The sequence below is a fragment of the Amphiura filiformis genome, chromosome 10 (genome assembly GCF_039555335.1).
Source record: "Amphiura filiformis chromosome 10, Afil_fr2py, whole genome shotgun sequence".
NCBI classification, from domain to species: Eukaryota; Metazoa; Echinodermata; class Ophiuroidea; order Amphilepidida; family Amphiuridae; genus Amphiura; species Amphiura filiformis.
This window is the reverse complement of record NC_092637.1, coordinates 39,764,385-39,788,944: the sequence shown is the minus strand read 5'-3', so window position 1 is coordinate 39,788,944 and position 24,560 is coordinate 39,764,385. Positions and strand designations below refer to the sequence as shown.

General features: G+C 36.7%; 1 protein-coding gene across 1 annotated transcript in view; it reads right to left on the bottom strand.

Moving 5' to 3' along the window:
• The window catches only part of LOC140161849 (scavenger receptor cysteine-rich domain superfamily protein-like), a 42,646-nt gene extending 18,865 nt beyond the window's left edge, over positions 1–23,781 (bottom strand). The window contains exons 1-14 of the mRNA XM_072185144.1: positions 23,626–23,781; positions 22,151–22,268; positions 21,366–21,449; positions 21,171–21,254; positions 20,397–20,480; positions 20,039–20,119; positions 19,214–19,297; positions 19,011–19,094; positions 17,324–17,407; positions 16,833–16,895; positions 16,108–16,170; positions 13,173–13,337; positions 8,498–8,611; positions 6,784–6,916 (exon numbers count right to left, since the gene is read on the bottom strand). Of these exons, the coding sequence (XP_072041245.1) occupies positions 6,784–6,916; positions 8,498–8,611; positions 13,173–13,337; positions 16,108–16,170; positions 16,833–16,895; positions 17,324–17,407; positions 19,011–19,094; positions 19,214–19,297; positions 20,039–20,119; positions 20,397–20,480; positions 21,171–21,254; positions 21,366–21,449; positions 22,151–22,235 (1,208 nt within the window). The 5' untranslated portion in view covers positions 22,236–22,268; positions 23,626–23,781. The remainder of the gene's footprint in view (positions 1–6,783; positions 6,917–8,497; positions 8,612–13,172; positions 13,338–16,107; positions 16,171–16,832; positions 16,896–17,323; positions 17,408–19,010; positions 19,095–19,213; positions 19,298–20,038; positions 20,120–20,396; positions 20,481–21,170; positions 21,255–21,365; positions 21,450–22,150; positions 22,269–23,625) is intronic.
• Positions 23,782–24,560: the final 779 nt, after the last annotated feature.

Here is a 24,560-nt window from a genome sequence, read left to right as displayed (position 1 = left end):
CTTTTTTTTCTTCAAATTTCATGATCGCATTCCGAAATGAGTCACTTGTCGGTAAATCATGTATCGTATCCTTAACACTAACAGTATAGATAATACTTAAAGATGATACCTGATTTTACCAACAAGTGCCTAATTTCGGAATGCAATATCGCTAGACTACGGAGAGAGCCTCATGGAAGAACAGAGGATACCTTAAAACATCCACTGAATGAGTAACCCAGGCAAAAGAAGAAATAAAACAAACAAACAAACAAAGAAGTATAATATAAAACATAAACCTCATAATGCTGTGTTTGACCTTTTGCTTACATAAAAGCAGCACATTTTTGTAACGTTTGGAGATGTTTGAAGGAGGTCTCAATCAAAACATTAAAACACTGATACAATGATGGAATATTGTGTAAGTCAAGGAATATCTGGTGCGTTGCAATGTTAAGCTTTGGTGTTTGGAATTTGACCTAAAAATGTCCAGTTCAAGACATTCCCTCATTTCAAATATATAGTTTTGGTTTCTCTTTTGTTCAGAAACCAAAAATCAAGGGATTAAAAAGTAGAGCTGATCTGATCTGCAATCATAACACTATTATGCTGGGAGGACACAGTATAGGGTATATAACCAGAAGTATACAATAGCCTATTGTGCTAACATAATTATTATCATGATTGATATCGGAAATCTATCCGCGGACGACAGTTGATGCTCTCTGTCGAAGGTAGGTGGCATATTACACTCACGAGTTCTAGGCCTAGAAATCATATACATGCGCGTATACTGAATGATGGGGTGGGGTGGGGGAATTTGTTTGTTTGTATGAAACATAAACGATGCATGGAGATGATTTGATTATGAATTAGTTTATTATCCCCGGGAAGCACAACCCATACCTCTTTAAGAGGGGGCTCCCCTCCTATATAACCACCTCTTTCCTAAATTACCCTTTCCCCCTCCTCCTCCCTACATTCGATATCTTCATCTCGAGCTCTCCTCCCCTTCTCTTTCACTTCCAATGCTCTCTCTCATATGTTTCTCTCTCTCCCGGCCCATATCCCCCTTGCCCTCAGCCCCCCCCCCCACACACACCCCAATCTTCTCCCCTCTATCTTCTACTTTTTGCAGTAAAAATTGCTTCAGTAAAAGTCATTAGGTTATTAGAGGTCATATAATGGCCTTCCATCGATTCTGGTACATGGGATTAAGGACATGAATCGATTTTGTTTATAGCACCTATACAATTACAGTAGTGGCCCTTTTGTAATGTCGAATGCAAATATTTCGATGGTCTATATATTTTCACAGTGAAATCAGCTTAGGCTATTTCGTAGTCTCAAGCCAATGCTTTCAAACTAAATCAATGCTTTCAAATGTAGACTGTTTTGTTCGACTTCTCTGCTCGTGAATATTGCACTGCGAAATTTAAACATTTCTTTTGTATACTTAGATCAGGTAACTCGAAAATCCTGTAATTTTATTCGTCACACCACTTATAAGAAACTGAAACCAAAACCGAAACTACCTGTCACAAATGTTTAGTTTTAAACAAAAAGGTAGAAACAAAAGATCGATATCTTGTGATTCAAGTGGTTAGGCAGGACAATAGGAAACCACGTGACCAAAACCAAAACCAAAACTAAACTATATATTTGAAATGAGGCATTGCCTCATTTCAAATGTTTAGTTTTAGTTTTGGTTTTGGTTTTGGTCACGTGGTTTCCTATTGTCCTGCCTAACCACTTGAATCATAAGATACCGAACTCATTCTTTCTACCTTTTGTTAAAAACTGAACATTTGTGTCAGTCAGTTTCGGTTTTGGTTTCAGTTTCTTATAAGTGGTGTGAATTGTAAAATTATTTGGTTTGAGTTACCTACTCTAAGTATACAAAAGAAATGTTTAAATTTCGCAGTGCAATATTCACGAGGAGAGAAATCGAGCATGGTAATCTACATTGAAAGACGTGGTTTACAAAATCTAATAAGCCTAGGCTACTTCACCTGTGTAAAATATAGACCATCGAAATATTTGCATTCGACATTACAAAAGGGAGCCACTATGGTAATAATAGGTGCTATAAACAAAATCGATTCATGTCCTTAATCCCATGTACCAGAATCGATGGAAGGCCATTATATGACCTCTAATAACCTAATGACTTTTACTGAAGCAATTTTTATTGCAAAAAGTATAAGATAGAGGGGAGAAGAGATTGTGTGTGTGTGTGTGGGGGGGGGGGGCAAGACGGGTATGGGCCGGGAGAAAGAGAAACAGAGAGCTTTGGAAGTGAAAGAGAAGGGGCAGGGGAGCTCGAGATGAAGATATCGAATGTAGGGGAGGAGGAGGGGGAAAGGGGTCACTTAGGGAAGAGGTGGTTATATAGGGAGGGTGCCCCCTCTTAAAGAGGTATGGGTTGTGCTTCCCGGGGATAATAAATTAATTCATAATAAAATCATCTCCATGCATCGTTTATGTTTCATACAAACAAACAAAGCCCCCACCCCACCCCATCCTTCAATATACGCGCATGTATATGATTTCTAGGCCTAGAACTCGTGAGTGTAATATGCTACCTTTGACAGAGAGCATCAACTGTCGTCCGCGGGATAGATTTCCGATATCAATCATGATAGTAATTATGTTAGCACAATAGACTATTGTATACTTCTGGTTATATACGCTATACTGTGTCCTCCCAGCATAATATAGTGTTATGATTGCAGACCAGATCTGCTCTACTTTTTAATCCCTTGATTTTTGGTTTCTGAACAAAAGAGAAACCAAAACTAAAGATTTGAAATGAGGGATTGTCATTCGAAATGAACAAAAGATATCTCAACAATATATGGTCTATATGTGGAACATATGTGAAATAGCTAAAACAATGGTTCAATGGTTTATCGCAAAAACAGCCTAGACCAAAACAAAGGCCAAGAGGAGCCATATTTACGAATTAGGGCTGAATTAAAAAAAAAACCGTTTGTTTTGTGATCGATTTTTGGTCATTGATCGAAATTGTGTCAGTCAATCAATTCATTAGAATTTTTACCCTGATGGCTAATTACGCAGACAGGGTCCGGTAAGCTAAGATTTTTGAAATATTTTCATTCCGTGAAATCCGTGATATTCCGTATCAAAAAAAAAAAAATTAATGGTACGATTTCCCGTTTTTCGAATTTTTGCCAAGTGACATGGGGCCTCAATATACGTCGTATTGCTTCTTTTTGACGTTGATCTAAGTCCTGTGTCGGACGCTTAATTTTTTTCTGCAACAATAACGGGACGCAAAAAATTTATAACCCATAGGAAGACATAGGAAAGGGTCAGGGTTAGGGTTAGGGTAAGTGTTAAGGTTAGGGTTAGGGTTAGGGTTAGGGTATAGTAAAATTTTTATTATCTTTTCAACACATATATTCAAGTGCAAGCAAAAATTATGGCTTCTTTATAATAAAAAACTTACGGGAGATATGCATCATTTTCTACCCCAGTATCCAAAGATTTATCGTCTGAATATCAAATCGTGCATAGCACATTCACGTGTATCGATCCCGTGTATTGATTTTAGTATCTCTGCTGTTCCAAGTAATTATTAATCCACCAAAAAACGTTGACAACGTAAAGAAAGCAGCAAGTTTAAAAAGCCCCACCTCGGCTCACTTTTTGAAACTTGGTCCCATTTGTAAAAGATACTGATTTAATCTTTGTTATAATTATCAACTTAAAACATTTCCAGAAGTGTTATGTATCTTTAATGTGCCGATGCGATATTAAGTTGTTAGCATTCTGGAACGATCAGAAAGGTTATTTATGTTGTTCTTGGTCAATATCCTATATATGTTTTGTTTTATAATAATTATTAAGTTCATGACCAATGATTGAATTAAACGAATAACAAGTAGGCATGTAAATGGCAATGATGCTATTGTTTAAACGTTAAAAACACCGATTTGATGTTGATATTCAAAATGGGACATAGTTTCAAAAAGTGAGCCGAGGTGGGGCTTTTTAAACTTGCTGCTTTCTTTACGTTGTCAACGTTTTTGGTGGATTTTCTTTCTTTTTATGAATGTAGCCAAGCAGCTCTAATCTTGGAAAGTCATCGGGTTACGAAGTACTCCATAAAACGAATAAAACGAAAAATAGATGTTTGAAATTATGTTATCCTTGATTTATGACAGTAAATAATTTAATAAAACTTTATCAGCCGTTTATTTTGAAAACTTGCTGGTCACTGCTACCGCGTGACTGTAATGTTAATAGGGATACATATACATTTTAATATACTTTAGTTATTCAAGGCAACTAAGAAAATATAAATATGAACAACACATACCCAATGTTGACGATGCCAGCGAGACACAGAGTCAGTCCGATTTACTTCAAATTAAAACTATGTAGCACGGCTTATACTATGGAAGCGTATAAGTGCCACGACTTAGCAAGATAATTATGTTTTAATGATTGTGGTTTTTGTAGCCCTGTGGGGCAATCTAGCTGGATATCCAAATTTCGCGGTTGATACTTCTTTGTAGCCCTGCGGTTGGATTTCCCTATTAAGCGGCGGTTGTTGGCGGTCTTTCGCGGTTTGTAGTTTTCATTTCCTTATTCTTCATGCCCTACCTCTATCGGGGTTAATATATAGTTTAAGCTCGTTGGATAACTATACTTCCCGGTGTGTGGTTCTTTGTAGCCCTGCGGGGCAATCTAGTTGGATATCCAAATTTCGCGGTTGATAGTTCTTTGTAGCCCTGCGGGGCAATCTAGTTTGATTTCTCTATTAAGCGGCGGTTGTTGGCGGTCTTTCGCGGTTTATAGTTTTAATTTCCCTCATTCTTCATGCCCTACCCTCAATCGGGGTTAATTTATAGTTTAAGCTTGTTGGCTATCCAAATTTCGCGGATTGTGGTTCTTTGCAGCCCTGTGGAAAATCTTGTTGCACATTCCTATAGGCTGTGCCAAGTTGTTCTGTGTGTCTGTGGTGGGGACAGTCCCTCCTTTCAATAGGCCTTTGTGCATTTTTGCCGCTTTGCTAATTTGTCTTTACGTATGACTATAATGGCCTTCCATATTTGGTTGTCTCTTTTTGAATACGTTTTTGTCCCTGCTGGCCTTCCATATTAGTGGAACAGTTTTTCACACCTATAGAGTGTATGCAATAAACCAACCGGAACGTTATAACAATTGAAATGACAGTCATGTAGGAATACAGTTCTACGATAGCTGAAGATGACAGAGGGACAGGTCTCTAGATCGATTCATCAACCATTCATACATATTACATGTTTTACTGTCCTATTATCATGCGAATCGCCCCGTGGTAGGACAGAACTTTATTGAAATGAGAAAATATTGGTAACCTGATCTAGTTTCTTGTGTTATTCAGATTGTTGTGTTGTTCAGATTTAAATAAATAAAGAAAATAATAAAGAGATTTCTTTTATTATTTGTTCTGCTAGCGGCTGGACTATAGGTTTTTTTTTAAATAGGCCCTTAATATAATAAATAATAAACCTGAGAATCAAACATCTTGCTTTGATAAAAAAAATAATATCACAATTGCACTGGATGATTAAAATTGTGTTATCCTTGATTAATGACAATACAATTATTGTTTAATACAATATTGAAAAAACAGTTTGTCATCGGGTTTCGAATTAGGATCCCCGGGTCCGGAGTCGAACGCCGAAACCATTGAGCTACGGGACTCTAATATAAATTGCTGTGTCGAAGTACATTATTTATTATATGAATGGGTGCATCGTCCGGAAAGAACAAAAGAATTGTGAAAAACTTGATTTTTTGGCGAATAGAATGGGGCTCAGAATTTTTATGTAGGATATCTCAGAAAATGCTAGGGTATAATTGGAAGTAAATCTGAAAAAGTATTGTGTAGGTGATTGTCCGCTAGTGCTGTAGCCTTGTCTAAAAATTGTAGATCAGCATTATTTTCCACTAATTTTCGCTATGAAATACCGGGTGAAATGAAGCAAAAGTGTTTGTTTATTATTAAACAATGGTTGACTGTAGGATTGGTGTCCCTTTTTGAATTAATCAGTCGTCAAGATATTATATTTGGGACTCTACATGGTTTTAGATACACTTTGTACCCAGCGAAAAATATCATAGAACAATAGAAGTGTTTTAATGTTAGGTGTAAATATAGTCTCGCGGGAGCATCTTATTAGTCTTCTTTAACAGTCTTTTTTTTAAAACTTGCTGGTCACGGCTACCGCGTGACTCTAATCAGGCGATGTCGGTGTGAGGGGGAGAATCGAGATGTTCCACAGAGCACAAGATGTTCCGCAGGGAGGCTGGATTCCACTGCGGGAAGCATACCCCCCAACAACTACGAGGGTCCCATGCGTGATTGGGGCCTCGTGCACCAAACCAAACTCTCGATGGCAAGGGGAAGGGCACTTTTATAATTTGGTTCATCTCAAGTTTGGTAGTGACGTATGTGCGTATTTCCCGTGCCGCAGTATCAAATTGCGCGCGTAAAGTTAACGCCCTAAGTGTGCACGCACGCGTACATGAGCATTTTGTTGGCACGCTTGCAGCGCAACCGCGAAGAAGCATTGACGTCACTACCAAACTTGAGGTGAACCAAATTATAGCGGTTTCAAGCGAAAGAACCATGCGTATAATATTTCTCGTAGGTTGATTGTGTCATCGCATCACATGGCGTGCATGCATGCACAGTGGATATACCGCGTAGTATTTTGTAGTAACTGGGAGTGTTAGGGTTAAATTGAGAAATATATCTGCGGGGTTAATCACAGTGACAAGGCCTACCTGCAAGCCACAATAGCGTCATAATAGCTCCAACCATGATCACAAATCGTGCCCCATTGACTCTCATGATATATTTCAACTCGACCACTGTAATGGTCGGTACCGCCGAAAAGCCGTAAATCACCTTCATGTGCTGAAATGGCGGGAAATAAAAATATGAATGAGTTCAGTGTCATCATAATTCTAGATGTCAAAACTTATCCCTTTCAAACGATAAAACTTGGGTTAGTATAATTTTTTCTATCACCCCTATGCGTCTAACGACGAGTTGAAGGTCTTAAGGGATCTGGAATGAGCGTTTTGAGCGTTTCGACAGTATTTTTTGTGGGATATGAGAGCACATCAGACATATCGAATTGCATTATGAATACGAAGAATGTCTTTCTGATATAAAATACAGGGTGAGTCAAAAAACTGCAACAGAGAAAAAAAATCCATTTTTATTAACGAACCGAGTTGAACCTTTTAGGTTTTAAAACATTTTATAGTTAACATATCCATTTGTGATCTTGTGTGAAAAAATCAAGGAATTAGCATTTACCGTTTTGTTTTTATGGCACATTTTATAGCGATACCCAATTTTAATGTTTGTCCAAGAGACACCTAAAATTTGAATGTCAGTCCACTCTGTGTAAGGTAGATTTGGAACCACTGCCATTTTCTTAACCTCAGTGGCATTAAAATTAAATGGAGCACCCAAAGTGTTATTGCCCTTGGTCTTGTTTGAGGAGAAGAAACATTATTTGTTGTTATTTTCACTTTCCCTTTATTTTAAAGATGTTTATTCTCTATCAAAACCATATAAATTTGTAGGCGGGTTTTTCAAATGTCAAAATGAAATGAAGTGGAGTGAAGTTCAAAATATCCAGTAAGTTGGACATATTGGGATTTAAAAAACTGGAGTTGGAGTCGAGTGGGACATGAAGGACTTAAAGTAATGTTAGAAAGTTTCTTTGAACAGTAAAAAAGAAATAAAAATAATGCAAAAATCAACCTTATTTAAGTTAAAGTCAGATTCAGAGCTGGTGCATTTATCGTGCAATGTGTGCTCCCATTCAAAATACACGGTACTTCGTGGACAAATAATGAAATTTGGTATCGCAGCAAAATGACTCATAAAAATTAAACGGTAAAAGCGAGTCACTGCATTTTTTCACAGAAGGTGGCTATTGAGTGTGGCATTTATAGAAATTTTCAATGATGGGAAATTTCAACTTGGTTCTTACATAAATATCGATTCTTTGCTCTATTGCACTTTTTTTGACTCACCCTGTAATGTTCATTTTTTTAAATTCACGATATTTTACAAATGTTATGACAAATTATTAAAATTTGATATTCTTCACATTTTTGATATATATAACAGTCCTCGAATTTTATAAATCTATAAATGATATATTCTTAAAGTGTATGTAGCTGGGAGGAAAAGCCAACGATCAATTGAAAATTTTGACCTTTCATATGTAAGATGTAGCACAGTGTAAGATATGGATTCTGTTCCCAAAAACACCTAATATTTTTTTTGTGTTTGGGGAAAAATCCATATCTTCAATACGAAAGGTCAAAACGGATGTATCAAATAAAACTGAGGTCATCCAAAGTCAAAGGTCATCTAGTCAAGGTCATCTAGGGTCAATGTCATATGGGGTCATTGGTGGTCAAGCAGCTACAGTACCCTAACAGGTGCCCTAGTGTACTAAAAGTTTGAACGTACCTTGCGTTGGTGACGCAGGTGTGGTCAAGCCTTCAGTTGTCACTGCTCGTGTTGTTGTAGGGCGGACAGAAGTTGATTGGGTCTGCGTTACCGCTTCTTCTGTAGTTGAATATTCTAATCGACAATAAAAAACGAAAAAGATTTTTAAAGTAAGTAAGTAAATAAATAAATAAATAAATAAATAAATAAATAAATAAATAAATAAATAAATAAATAAATAAATAAATAAATAAATAAATATCTCAGAGTAACGACTACCTATTCTGGAAGGTCTGTTCTTTGAATTTTTATACGCTCTCCCTTTTGGGATTGAGCACATTATTCAAAAGATTGAGCACTTTCTGACAATCTCCGATAGGCAGACTGACTCTGAATAGACTTTGGCTGTGTTGACACCATGGAATGTATATTCACTCACATTCCTAAGAGATGGTAGTCCACCCAAAGCATTTCATCGTGTCGTCTGACGATTGCCCTCTAGGCATGAAACTCAGAGTAACGACAAGGGGGTGACACTAAACTCACGGTTGTTCTATTAAACACGCAAAGCAATGACAAATCCAGCTGGTTTGCTTGGTAGAAAATGAGTCCAGTTATTGATCGGTTATGAATATTCATGTTCGACCCCTTGATCATGTTAATTACGGTTGACAAATAAAGCCGCCATTCAGTATGCGAACTTTGTCTGTTCAATGCGAGTACCAAGCTTGAAAGTGCGCCCGCTATACGGTCTGAGACCACTGACCTCTGCACCCGTAATGGCGGACTGGTATTTCCATTAGGCACCAGAGATATGTTTTTTATTGAAAGTCTGCTAATTTGAGAAGGGAATGACTTTTTACAATGGCAATGTCGAAATTAGGACTTGCTGTCAATAATGCGATGGAAATTCGAGAAGGTATGAAATACAAGTAGTATTTTAAGTCAAAATCTTTTACACCACATCTGACCGATCAGAAATGAAGACCACTTCATCCCTTATTCATATTTCTATCACCAAACGCCGTTGTGGAAATTTCGTAACCAGTGTCCTTGAATATTTTAAGCCGCTACGGCTGTTTTGACATACTATAATGACATTGTTATACTCGATTATATATCTTTGGGAATTAACATTTCTTTTTAAAAGCAGACCAATGGTGTTTGCTTGAAATTAATCTGATATAATTCAATATTATTGGAATTGAATTCTACCCTATGCAGCCAGGGACGGCCACGCTGGCACCATCTATAGCTTCAAGCTGCTTCAGTCGGCGGAGCTCTGCACGTACAGACAATAAAAAGGCACGTAAATGTCACATTCTATAAACTTAATACATTTAATATCACCCCCATTGTTGTATAAAGAAATCGTTTACAAAATATACCAGTTTATACTATATACAGAACGGTGATTTATGCATCAATTAAACATGCCTGTACACTTCCACTGGTTCGATCAGGCTCCGTCTGCATGCCATGACTAGCGCCATCTATACCATCTGAGGCCAAATTTAAATAACAATACGCTATTTAAATAACAGTGCCGCTCATGCTAATGAGATAGTGCCGTTTCCTACCAATTATTCCATGGTAACGACTACCTATTCTGGAAGGTCTGTTCTTTGAATTTTTATACGCTCTCCCTTTTGGGATTGAGCACTTTATTCAAAAGATAGTCTATGAGTAAAATGTTGTTATTACGCCCCTGTTTTTGCAGTTGAGCACTTTCTGACTATCTCCGATAGACAGACTGACTCTGAATAGACTTTGGCTGTGTTGACACCATGGAATGTATATTCACTCACATTCCTAAGAGATGGTAGTCCACCCAAAGCATTTCATCGTGTCGTCTGACCAGAGAGTAGTTATTCTTGAGAGGGCACTCACCTCATTTGCATGGCAAAATTACCCGTCTCCTCTGCAGCCAATTTGGTTTCGCTCCATCGAAATCAAGCTGGTCACGGAGGAGACTACTTTCCTTTGTGTTTGTTCATTTGTGTATGGAGAGCCCTTCTTGGAGTCCGTTTGGACTCAGGCTACGCTCTCAGCTAGAGTCCGACGCTGCATTGTACTAGAAACACCTTCTCTGTGAACTCGCTAGAGCAAGGAAAATAAAAACTGGTTTCATTACTATCTGTTTTTGAGCTTTTTTGCAGGTCTGCGACCATGGTGTTACCACAACTGTCTTTGCGTCATTAACATGTGCTGGAGTCTAGCACAGGTCAACCAAAGTCCCGGATTTTAATAAGACAATAATGATTGACACACACACCAGGAAGTTTCTCATCCAAAAGAATGACTATTTAAATTCTCACCATTTTGGCCGTTTCTCATCAAAATGTGCGTTTTCTCATCCAAAACTTCCTTTAGTGTATTAAGTTAGCTTAGGCCTATTGATCCTAAATTTGCTGGTAGGGTAAAACTCGTTTTAGGGGTGTTTAAAAAGTTGGCCACACGGCGTATAGGCCTACATTATCATACTTGAGTGCCCCTCCCGGTGAAATTTGAGACTCATTTGGTCACCGTCCTAAGCGTCCTTGCCCACACGAGTCGCCCAGGAGTAGGCCCTACCCGGCATTATTAATTATTAGTGGTTAGCCTCCCTAAATACAGTCGCGTATCGTGTTGTCAATTATCGTTACTTGTGTCCATGGATATGACCCCATGTATAAGTAGGCCCCTAGTTAGTCCGAGGTGCTCTGACGATAACACTCCGATCGCCAGGCAATCTACGTAAGTAGGCCAGTGGGACAACGAAACCGCTACGTGAACAGACGTTTTATTATGTGATGATGTTGTCTGGATGGGTGGACAGTTGTCACACTGTGGAAAAACAACAACCGGGAATCCGCATTCATTTACAAATAGCATTAAATTAGTATCACATAGTGGCCTCCGTGCAGTGGAAAACCTTAATTCTTTCATCAAAAAGAAATGAAAATGACAAAAAACCGGATCCACCTGTACGCCTATAAAATGGGCACAGAAATTTGTCTCAAATATGAATGAATTTTAAGAAACATACGGGATATGATGAACCAATGACCTGACGCCATGATAGTAGGATCTATTAGTCGTTTTATATACAATGTATATACCGTGTTGTCATAATACCAATATTTGACATAATATATAACGAGTAATATTTAGTATTGTAAATATGCAGTTCATATGCACAAACGAACACTGATCTTTATGATATTCAGGTTGTTGTACATCTCATATAACATGTCATATAGGAGGTCATATGTGTTGACCTTCTCCTATTGTATTTGTTCATCTGTGTATGGAGAGGATTAGCGCCATTAAACCTCCATCAGTATTTGGGCGTAGTTCAGTGAACTCACCAGATTGCTATTCCAAGTACTTTGATAAATACAGATTATGTATTAATGGGTCGAGGCGATTGCATTGAAAAACTAATAAATTATTCATAACAGTTACGTAATCAATCGATAGTGCGGACACTTTTCATTTACAAACCACCAAAATTCGTAATCTTTTAGCGTTGGAAAAGAAACCACGTGAATAGAGTGTCATCCCCCTGGTCTGACGATTGCCTGTTAGGCATGAAACTCAGAGTAACGACTACCTATTCTGGAAGGTCTGTTCTTTGAATTTTTATACGCTCTCCCTTTTGGGATTGAGCACTTTATTCAAAAGATAGTCTATGAGTAAAATGTTGTTATTACGCCCCTGTTTTTGCAGTTGAGCACTTTCTGACTATCTCCGATAGGCAGACTGACTCTGAATAGACTTTGGCTGTGTTGAAACCATGGAATGTATATTCACTCACATTCCCAAGAGATGGTAGTCCACCCAAAGCATTTCATCGTGTCATCTGACGATTGCCTGTTAGGCATGAAACTCAGAGTAACGACTACCTATTCTGGAAGGTCTGTTCCATAGATGAACTCCTGGATGGGGCAGCTTTAATTAGCATGAGGCCGCATTGATATGTAAATAGCGTATTGTTATTTAAATTTGTGCCCAGACGTATTGAGGGCGACAGTCATGTTATCCAGACGGAGAATGGTTGCATATGCCGGGCATGTCAAATTGCTGAGTGAAGGCTGATAATCACCTTTCTGTATAGGTAATAAGCTAGTATATTTCGTGTACCAGTTGGTTATAACAAAAAATTAGTATCATATTAAATATATAAAGTGTATAAACTTTGAAATTTACATTTGAAGAGCAGAGCTTCGAAATCTAGCTAAGTCAGTTGGTGTGAAATTCTGCTACGTGACCCCCTCTGCGTGGTAGAATTATATTCATAAAACATTGAATTTAATATATGGACAACCCTAAATTATATGGACCTGTTTCCATGTTAAAATGTTTATTTTGCCCATTCTTATCATTCTTATAACATAGGCCCCAATGTTGCACAAAGTAATAAAGACCAATGTATATAGGTGTAAAATGTAATGAACAAAAAAATTACATAACAAAATAATTTGGCAATTATATTAAACCTATTTCCCAACTATAATTAAAATGTGTATTTTGTTAATTAAATTGAAGAACATAGGCCCAAATGCTGCACAAGATAATAGAGACCCATGTAGAATCACAGTCAAAAGGTGTAAAAAGTAATGATAATGTAAAATAACAAGTATTCTTCCTACCACCACCCCCACCCCCACTGGTTCAGCCACTGAACAGCACGTACTACCAAGTATGAACGTACCTTGCGTTGTTGATGAAGATGTTGTCAATTCTTCAGTCAAGTCTTCAGTCACTGTTTCAGTCTCTATTTCAGTCACTGTCTCTGTCACTATGTGTGGTGTTGTTACTCTAGCAGAACTGACACGAGTAGTGGATACAGGTTGTGTTACCTCATTTCTTGTAGTTGCTTCAAGTGTGAAAATATAAATGATACAATTAAAAATGAAATGGACAAAATATAGTATATTCCAAAGGAAATGAAAAAGGAGAAAAGCAAATGATTGACAATAAAATGAACAAGACAAATAAACTAAAGGAAATACAAGAAGAAGACAGAAGAAAGTAGTAATTAGGAGCTAGGTATTATGTGTTAGGAACTATTATATCACTCATACATAAATTCTAGACAGTTCATTGGTTGATTACCGTTTATCATTTTTACCATCACCCTCTCCGTGTGATAGTCTTTACCACCATAGTGCTCTGCCGTAGTGCGCCTGCGCCAAACCGTGCGCTGACTCTTGGACTCGCCGATTTAATTATGGGGTGGACCCCAAAATGTGAAGTATATCACGGCAAAACATGGTGTTATGTTGATGAAAAAATTTATTTCCTACCTTAAATAGTATTTTAGTAACAGAATTTATGCATGAGTGATATAAAACAAATATGTGACCCCTCGGCACAACTGAGCCCTGAAGTCGCCAATCATCATTTTTGAGATATTCAACCAAAATATTCTGCTTGAAATTAGCTTTAAAATGATGTATATCATGTCTATAGTACTTGACATTTAAGTAGTGAAAAATCAATAAAACAGTCAATAAATCCTTTGTTTCCTATTGTTTATTGTTAAGTTCGATGGAGCATATCTCAATAGTGGCACTGGCGACATCCGGGCTCAGTTGTGCCGAGGGTTACAATTATTAACTGTCTTAAATTCGCGTAATGGTCGAAATATAATCACTCGGTGAAAGATGTATTTTTCCATTCCACTCGCCGGATTATATTTCGACAATCACACTAATACTATAGCCAGTTAATATTTGTATACTATTGCGCTATTCCAGTTGAAATCCACGCTTCCCCTGTGGAAGATTTTGGAAATATCTTCAACAGGGGGAGTATGTTTTTCAAATGTAATTGGTCAGAGTTAAATCATTTTGAAACCCATACTCCCCCTGTATTATGGCTTTACCTATACCTTCCACAGCTGGAGTAAGTATATCAAATTGAAGTTACCCAATTGTGTATTCTATTCAAAGTTGATACTCCCTCTGATGTGACAGACTTTAGCTAAATCTTCCACAGGGGTAGTGTGGATTTTAAATGGAATAGCCTAAATGATTAAAGAAGAGATTGCGAAGGCTAATGAGTGAAATAAAAGAAGGAAGAGCTAAACAAGAGAAAAATAATCAGGCCGACGTTACTGAGTTATATCCATTCATAATACTGTTCTGATAACCGCATAATGACGAATAGTGGTGAACCAAATCCGCACCCCTTTGTATTATACGAACTACAGAGGGCGACAGAACGTTCATCATATTATCGTGATTGCCACATAATGACACATAGCGGATAACCTTACCTAACCGTACCCCTTTTTATTAAATGGAATACGGGAGCGATGTTACTAAGTCATGACTAATGACAAATAAGAACACACACGATCCGTAGCCCTTTTTATTATACAAAGGGTGACGTTACCCCGGGTCATATATTCAGCATATCTGTGTGATAACCGTATACTGAATAGCAGAGGGTGACATCCCGCTATCTCTAAGGTCCGCTATCTCTAAGGTTCGCTATCTCTAAGGTTCGCTATCACTAACGTGTAAAGTCTATGGAGATCAGAATCCCGCTATCTCTAATTGAGAAAAAGGTTCGCTATACCTAAAAAAAGGTCCGCTACTTCTAAGGTTCGATATCACTAATTTAGAATAAGGTTCGCTAGTTCTAAGGTTCGATATCACTAATTTTAAATAGGGTTCGCTATCACTAATTTAAAATAAGGTTCGCTATCACTAATTTTGAATAAGGTCCGCTATCACTAATTTATTGAAGGTTCGCTATCTCTAAGGTTCGTTATCACTAATTCCAATAAAGGTCCGCTATACCTAAGGTTCGCTATCACTAATTTTGTTTAAGGTTCGCTATCCCTAATTAATTAAGGTTCGCTATCTCTAAGGTTCGTTATCACTAATTTCGATTAAGGTTCGCTATACCTAAGGTTCGTTATCACTAATCTTAAATAAGGTCCACTATCTCTAATTTTGAATAAGGTCCGCTATCTCTAATTTCAAATAAGGTCCGCTATCTCTAATTTTAAATAAGGACCGCTATAGCGAACCTTATCTGAAATTAGAGATAGCGAACCTTATTTAAAATTAGAGATAGCGAACCTTATTTAAAATTAGAGATAGCGAACCTTATTTGAAATTAGTGATAGCGAACCTTAGAGATAGCGAACCTTAGAGATAGCGAACCTTAGAGATAGCGGACCTTATTTAAAATTAGAGATAGCGAACCTTAGGGATACCGGGATTGTTAAAATTAGAGATAGCGGACCTTATTTTAAATTAGTGATAGCGAACCTTAGAGATAGCGAACCTTCAATAAATTAGTGATAGCGGACCTTATTTAAAATTAGAGATAGCGAACCTTATTTAAAATTAGTGATATCGAACCTTAGAAATACCGAACCTTTTTCAAAATTAGTGATATCGAACCTTAGGTATAGCGGACCTTTTTCGTAATTAGTGATAACGAACCTTAGAGATAGCGAACCTTAGAGATAGCGAACCTTAGAGATAGCGAACCGTAACCTAGCAGAGAACCCGCCCGTCCGCACCATTTATCGTCTGAATGAATCGGCGGTGCCCAAATGTCCTGCTGCAACACGTAAGATGATAATATAGTTAGTAGGAAATTTAACTCGAAACATGGTAATTTACCTTGTCCTGTTGTAGTTAGTGATTCGGTCGTAGTGGACGGTTCTGTCGTTACAACCGGTGGACCTATTAAACATAAAGTAGTTGATATGCATTGTATTTAAAGTAAAAGGAAGCAATATTAAATTTTACGCTTACTATTTTTTGGCGCCATTCACCCGATTGCTTTCAACAGCGCAACCGGCGTCTTCGCCGGATGTTATTGTACATAAAGATGTGTTGTTGCTAGTGATGTTGAGATACCTCGGATGACATCACATGTCATCCCAGAAGATGGGATTTTTTTTGGGGGGGTAAAATGTAGGGTCAAGATCTTCGGTGGGCATTCAATTCCGAGGGATTAGCACGTCACTTGACTTCCCAAGAAACAAAACTGAACAAGAAAATCAATCTGGGGTTATGTATAACGTCTATCGTAAAGAATGTGACTCCCTTTACATTGCCGAATCTGGAGAAGAACATAAATCCAAAGCGGCCATTTCCAGATCAGCGATTAAAAAGGAGCATATGACACCAGCTTGGAAGCGCAAATTGTAAAGTGTAAATGTGTTAGGCATGGAGCAAATGATTCTTTCGAAAGATTCTGGAAAAGCAAAGAACCCACCCATCTGCCCCAAATTATATATGTCCATTTATCATCTGAATAAATCGGTGGTGCCCAAATGTCCTGCTGCAACACGTAAGATGCGAATATAATATGAAATTTACCTCGAAGCATGGTAATTTACCTTGACCTATTGTAGTGACTGATTCGGTCGTACTGGACGGTTCTGTCGTTAGAACCGGTGGACCTAATTAAATATAATGGGGTACAAAACACGGTTATGTGTTTTTAACTAGTATTATTGATATGCAAAGTGTATAAAAGATAGTTGAAAGGAAGCAATTTTAGATTTAACTACGATCACTATTTTCTGGTGCCACCGATTTCACCCGAGCGCTTTCAACAGCGTTGTTGCTAGGGATGTTGAAATACCTCGGATGACATCACATGGTGTAAATGGCTGGATGGATATTATTTTTGTTTGCTTCTTTCCTCCAATTATAAGTTCCTACCACTCTGATACTTGGATAATTGGAGGAAAGAAGGAAACAAAAATAAATTAAAAGTTCAAGATGCTTCAAAAAATGAGATACTATTGATTAAAAGTTCAAGGTGCTTAAAAAATGTGATACTATTGAGCATTGTAATATAGATGAAAGGATTGAAACGATGTACCTGATTCAGTTGTTGTTGCCCGAGGTGTACTCGGTAGTTTCCTTGTACTGGGTGATTCTGTTGTAGGCATCATAGTGGTCGGACCTTATAATTGGAGAAAAGAAGCATATAAAAATAAATTAAAAGTTCAAGATGCTTAAAAAACCATATTATTCAAACTGTTTTACAAATTGTAAAATAAAATTTCACAAATTAAAAAAAATTGCCGAGAGGAGTAATTTAATTAAGACATATTCCAATCGAATCGGTGCATTTTGAAAATTTGGCTTCTGTGCATGAGATATTAGACATTTGACCTTATTTACTCTATAACTCTTTAACTAACCACCCTAGTGCAGTATGACAATTGATTTTTTAATTTCTAGCAATGAGAGGAACACGTTAAGGTGTATTATAACATGATAGAACTTTTAGCCCCCCCCCCTTATGACCTTCGAACACTTGTGGGAAGTATAGGGGCATAAAAATAAATGGAATTGATTCTAGCTTTATCCTTTGAGGTGTAAGGATGCCAAAACACATTGGTCCCACTAATGTAGGAAAACTAGATGCTAACTCAAAAATCAACCAATGTACTATTGATAATGAAAATCAATTTTTTTGGCTACTTCGACCAACAATACATCGTATACCCTTAAATGAAAGATAACAGATAGTCAGATGAGGTTTCTGAAACAACAACGTTTTGAGGTATTATTGGACAAATTGATCACGTCTAGTAAGATACTATTGAGCATTGTAATATATGATGGAAGGATTGAAGCAAACAATAATAAATTAAAAGTTCAAGATGCTTAAAAAACCATATTATTCAAACTGCATTACAAATTGTAAAATAAAATTGAACAAATTAAAAAACATGCCGAGGGGATTAATTTAATTTAAACATATTTCGATCAAATCGGTGCATTTTGAAAATTTGGCTTCTGTGCATGAGATATTAGACATTTGACCTTATTTACTCTATAAATCCTTAACTAAGCACCTTAGTGCAGTATGACAATTGATTTTTTAAATATTTATAGCAATGAGAGGAACAATTTAAGATGTATTTCTTATAGGTTAATAAATGCGTTTCACTTGTTGAGAGTGAAATCACAACCTACAAAATAATGCACACGTACTAAGATGTTGATGCGTCTAATGCACGAGCCCCGAAGGGGGAGTGCATTAGACGCGCGTCCAAAATGAAAAGCACTGTGCGTACTACGCGGAGTGCGCGCCCGTGCAATTGTACAACATTTATGCACGGCTAGTAATTTACTAACGTTTGCTCTTATTGGTTCTCACCATCTAGGAGTATATGAAAGCATGATAGAACAGACTTTTGGCCCGCATTATGACCTTCAACCACTTGTGGGAAGCATAGGGGGCATAAAAATTAATGGAATTGATTCTAGCTTTATCCTTTGAGGTGTAAGGATGCCAAAACACGTTGGTTCCACTAATGTAGGAAAACTAGATGCTAACTCAAAAATCACCAAATAGCGCCCTGTACTATTGATTTTATTTATTTATTTATTTATTTATTTTGACATTCCTAAAAAATGTTGTAGGCATCATAGTGGTAGCACCATATAATTGGAGGAAAGAAGGAAACAAAAATAAATTAAAAGTTCAAGATGCTTAAAGAAATGAGATAGTATTGCGCATTGTAATATAGGATGGAAGGATTGAAACGATGTACCTGATTCAGTTGTTGTTGCCCTAGGTGTACTCGGTAGTTTCCTTGTGCTGGGTGATTCTGTTGTAGGCATCATAGTGGTAGCACCTTATTATTGGAGAAAAGAAGCAAACAAAAATAAATTAAAAGTTCAAGATGCTTAAAGAAATGAGATACTATTGCGCATTGTAATATAGGATGGAAGAATTAAAACGATATCGCTGTACCTGATTCAGTTGTTGTTGCTCTAGGTGTACTCGGTAGTCTCCTTGTGCTGGGTGATTCTGTTGTAGGCATCATAGTGGTAGGACCTAATAATGGGAGGACAGAAGGAAACAAAAATAAATTAAAAGTTCAAGATGCTTAAGGGATCTGGAATGAGTGTTTTGAGCGTTTCGACAGCATTTTTTGTGGGACATGAGAGCACATCAGACCTATCGAATTGCATTCTGAATACAAAGAATGTCTTTCTGATATCAAATAATTTTCATTTTATGAAATTCACGATATAATACAAATTTTATGACAAATTATTAAAATTTGATATTTTTCACATTTTGGAGATGTAACATTCCTCGAAGTAAATTTTATAAATTCAATGATATAGTCTTAAAGTGTATGTAGCTGGGAGGAAAAGCCGATGATCAATTGAAAATTTTGACCTTTCATATTGAAGATATGGATTTTTTTCCCAAAAGACCAAAAAAAAAAATTAGGTCTTTTTGGGAAAAAAATCCATATCTTCAATATGAAAGGTCAAAATTTTCAATTGATCGTCGGCTTTTCATCCCACCTACATACACTTTAGGTAGAAATCATCAGATTTATAAAGTTAACTTCGAGTACTGTTAAATATCAAAATATCAATTTTAATGATTTGCCATAAAATGTGTATTACATTGCGAATTTCAAAAAATCAAAATTATTTGATATCAGAAGGCCATTCTTCGTGTTCAGAATGCAATGCGATATGCCTGATGTGCTCTAATGTCCCACAATACTGTCCAAACGTTCATACCCCATCCCTTAAAGAAATGAGATGTACGATGTACCTGATTCAGTTGTTGCCCTAGGTGTACTCGGTAGTTTCTCTGTGCTGGGTGATTCTGTTGTAGGCATCATAGTGGTAGGACCTTATAATTGGTGGAAATAAAAAAATAAAAAAATAAAAAGTTCAAGATGCTTAAAGAACCATATTATACAAACTGTTTTACAAATTGTGAAATAAAATGGCACAAATTGGTTTTTTCCCCAAATTTTGCCGAGAGGAGTAATTTCAGACTTATTTCGATCGAATCGGCGCATTTTGAAAATTTGGCTTATTTTTGGGTATTATTGGACAAATTTATCACGTTCAATGAGATACTATTGAGCATTGTAATATAGGATGGAAGAATGGAAACGATGTACCTGATTCAGTTGTTGTTGCCCTAGGTGTACTCGGTAGTCTCCTTGTGCTGGGTGATTCTGTTGTAGGTAGCATAGTGGTAGGACCTTATACGTAATTGGTGGAAAGAAGCAAACAAAAATAAATTTAAATTTCAAGATGCTTAAACAACCATATTATACAAACTGTTTTACAATTTGTAAAATAAAATTGCACAAATACCGTGCTGGTCAGTAGCTTTTTGAGTAATTCCAAAAATCGCAAATGTCTTAAAGGTAAAGGTTCATTCAGTGATTTGTGCATCCGGACGATCGTAAAAATCATCTAAATTCAGATTTGGGTACCTTTGTTATTGTCATAGATGTACTAACATAGCTTTCTAGTAGTTCCGCCGAAAGCCGTGTATTTAAGACAAAATAAGGCATTTTATGAGTATGTAATTTATATACTGACAGTATAAATCAGCTACATGTATTTGAATGGGGCTTCAACGTCATCAATACTACTATTTTCTTCGTTTTTTTTTGCCAAATTGTTAATTAACAAAATACCGCATGACAATTTGAATGACCTTTTCTTCAATTTTAGGCAATTTATAAACAATTGTATTAAACTTGCGCTGGGATCACTGAATGGGCCTTTAAATAAAAGGAAGAATAGAAGAAATTACAGATAGTCAGATTAGGTTTGTGAAACAACAGCGTTTGGGGGGGGGGGGTATTATTGGATAAATTTATCACGTTCAATGAGATACTATTGAGCATTGTAATAATGGTGGAAGGATTGAAACGATGTACCTGATTCAGTTGTTGTTGCCCTACGTGTACTCGGCAGTCTCCTTGTGCTGGGTGATTCTGTTGTAGGTATCATAGTGGTAGCACCTTATAATTAGAGGAAGAAGGAAACTAAAATAAATTAAAAGTTCAAAATACTTAAAAAATGAGATACTATTGAGCATTGTAATATAGGATGGAAGAATTAAAACGATATACCTGATTCAGTTGTTGTTGCCCTATGTGTACTCGGTAGTTTCCTTGTGCTGGGTGATTCTGTTGTAGGCATCATAGTGGTAGGACCTTTAATTGGAGGAAAGAAGGAAACAAAAGTTCAGGATGCTTAAAAAACATATACAAACTGTTTTACAAATTGTAAAATAAAATTGCACAAATTGTTTTATCAAATAATTCCCAATACTATTGAGGTGTTTGTTGTTACATTCATGAGAAATTGAAAATGTTCGTTTTTCATTCATTTGCGAAAATAGATTTTATAGTAAGTAGGCGTAATTCAATTTTATTAATTTTCAGCAGAGAAGATGAGTCTCCGATTTCAGTATGTCGATCAACTCAATCAAGTCATTAAATACTGCGGCATAACATATAGATGCTGGTCAGTAGCTTTTTGAGTAATATCCGCAAATTTCAAATATCTTAAAGGTAAAGGTCCATTCAGTGATTTGTGCATCCGGACGATCCGAACGAAAATCAATTGTTTAACCAAAAATCACATTTTAAACAAAAAGATCACATTTTCACCAAAAAACACATTTCTTTACCAAAAATAACATTTTTGGGAAAGATTTAAAAAAATCATGCTATTGGCCAAAAAATCATAAATTCATGAATTACACGTAAATTTCACGTTTGGCAAACATCAGTGGTTTATTCAGCAACATTTGGATGCATTCGTGTTAAAACAAAGAAAAAGGAAAAAAAACCCCAACAAAACAGCCATTTACAATGCTTTTTAGAAACTTGAAATATACAAGTATACCTACCTTGCCCCGTTTGCGAGTCAATTTCCACGATGTATAATAATGAAAATATCAACAAGATTACAGCAGCATACGAGCTTGCCATCATGCTGATACTCAGAACTCGTAGTTCTACATGTACCTATATAACACACAAATTTACAAAGGCATATGGAGAAGTCAAGTAACAATGAAAGTGGACGGGAAAAACAGAGACTAGTTATATCAAATAATAATAAAGCCCTGTTCACACGGCATTGCCAGCGATAGTCGAAATTTTGGTGACGTCAAAAAGAATTCGAAAGCACATTAAATACCAACCAAGTAGCAGTATCATAAGGTTTTCTGTTATCATTAATAAAATTGTATATAGAAGGTGTTCAATCTTCAACTCGCCTTGCGATCGATTTTTATCGATAAAGTTTTGTCAAAATGTTTTTGGCATCAACAGGTATTCGGCATCCAAAGTTTGTTACTGTCAAATTTCTTCCAGAACTGCTATTATCTGTTTCAGCAACAATGTAATACGTCATGCATAATTTTCTGGGTATAATGGTAGCTGATGATGACCCGAGGGGCATATATTGATTTTAATATCAATAATAAAACAATTCTCATTAAAACATTATGGTCGAATAAAGGTAATTGTTGACTATTCTTTTAGGCTGAGTTCATATAGGAGTATACTATGTGAACTCAGCCTGATCGAATGAGCGTATTTCGTATAGCGAACAGCGAGTATGTCAGTTTACCCATTTTCTTCGTCTTATCAAATGCTTGTAACTTTACTTCTTGAGGTCACATTGCATTCAATGAGGTGTCATAATGTGCAGAATTAGATAGTGCATCTATTAAAAAAATGAATTTACCCACATATGGTTTAGGTTTTTAAAATTTGGACGGTATACGCTGCACTAAAAATCGAACACGCGCGATTCTCACTATACTATACTAAACGCAGGTATACGGCCTTTTCGAATAGCTCTTATGTGACCCGGTACTATGAAATTACCTTGCTCGATTTAAGCTATACGCGTCCAGCTGCAAAACGTGCATCGTATACCCGAATAGTATACTTCTATGCGATCGTAGCCTTATGTGACCCGGTACTATGAAATTGCCTTGCTCAATTTAAGCTATACGCGTGAACCTGCAAAACGTGCACCGTATACCCGAATAGTATACTTCTATGTGAACGCAGCCTTACTGACATGGAAGTGATAACGTCTGCGCTCTACAAATTCCATTACTTTTAATGTCCGGCCCAGACCAAGGTGAACCCCATGACAGAATTGTGTCACATGTCACAACATAATTTTACCATAATGCTTCATTATCTCTAAACCGCGTGCCCAATGTTTCAGCCAACTCAACTACCCCACATGGTTGCGACTACCCATATTCACATGTAGATTTTGCAATGAAGGATACTTAGTATTATGAATCGACACAAGTCCTGGGTACGGGTATTCAAGTAATCAACAACAAAATAATCTTACCTTTTTACTTGTTCAGGTAATAATAATTGCACCAGTTCTACCTTAGGTTTCTACTGCTAGCATAGTTAGGAACAAAACGATATTGCGAATATAGCTCTGTAACATGGTAACTATATTTTCACGATAACAAGTTCCTTAACTTAAACTTGTCAAACATTCCCTTCGGTTCAATACATACGAAAATAGACATTACGTCACAATAAGTTGTTACACAACAGACGAGTACAATAATATGAACTTTGTGCTTATATTTTATTTTTGTATGGTAACAATAAATAGAAAATAGTTTGTTTCAGAAAGTGGTTATATTAAATCGACTACTTTAAAAAGTTGAATTGTCATGTTAAGTGTATGGTGTTTATTATCTGTAACCATTCATTTTCGTTTGTCATAATATGACTGTGACTAATTAAACAGAATACCACACGAAGCAGCTATTGCATTTTGCACCTTTTGGAAATGAACGCTTCACATGCACACAGTGACATGGCTGGCATCTTATATTACTTTGAACTGTAATCAAACTTCTCAATTTAACACTTTTTAATGACATGCACTATTCGGCTCATTTTATTTTAGGGAAATGTTAAAATTAGCTTTATATCTAGAAAAGCTCATGATTATGGCGGTATTTGCATTTTGTGTAAGAGCTTGATAGCGGGTTCAAAACACTGCGGTAGACAGTGAATTGGTCAATTTTTGGCTTCAGTGGCATAGTCAAGATTTTCCAGATTCTCTAGAGGGGGAGGGAGGCAAGACAACCTGGGGGAATTTGATAAGATATGACGAATGTGCAACTTGTGCAAACATCTTTATAAGATCACGGTGGCGCAACCTGACAGGGCTAGGGGATGGACAACTCGCCCCTATGGCTATGCCACTGATTGGCTCAGGAATAGTCCGACTTTTGCCCAGGTGCATTGTAATATTTAACT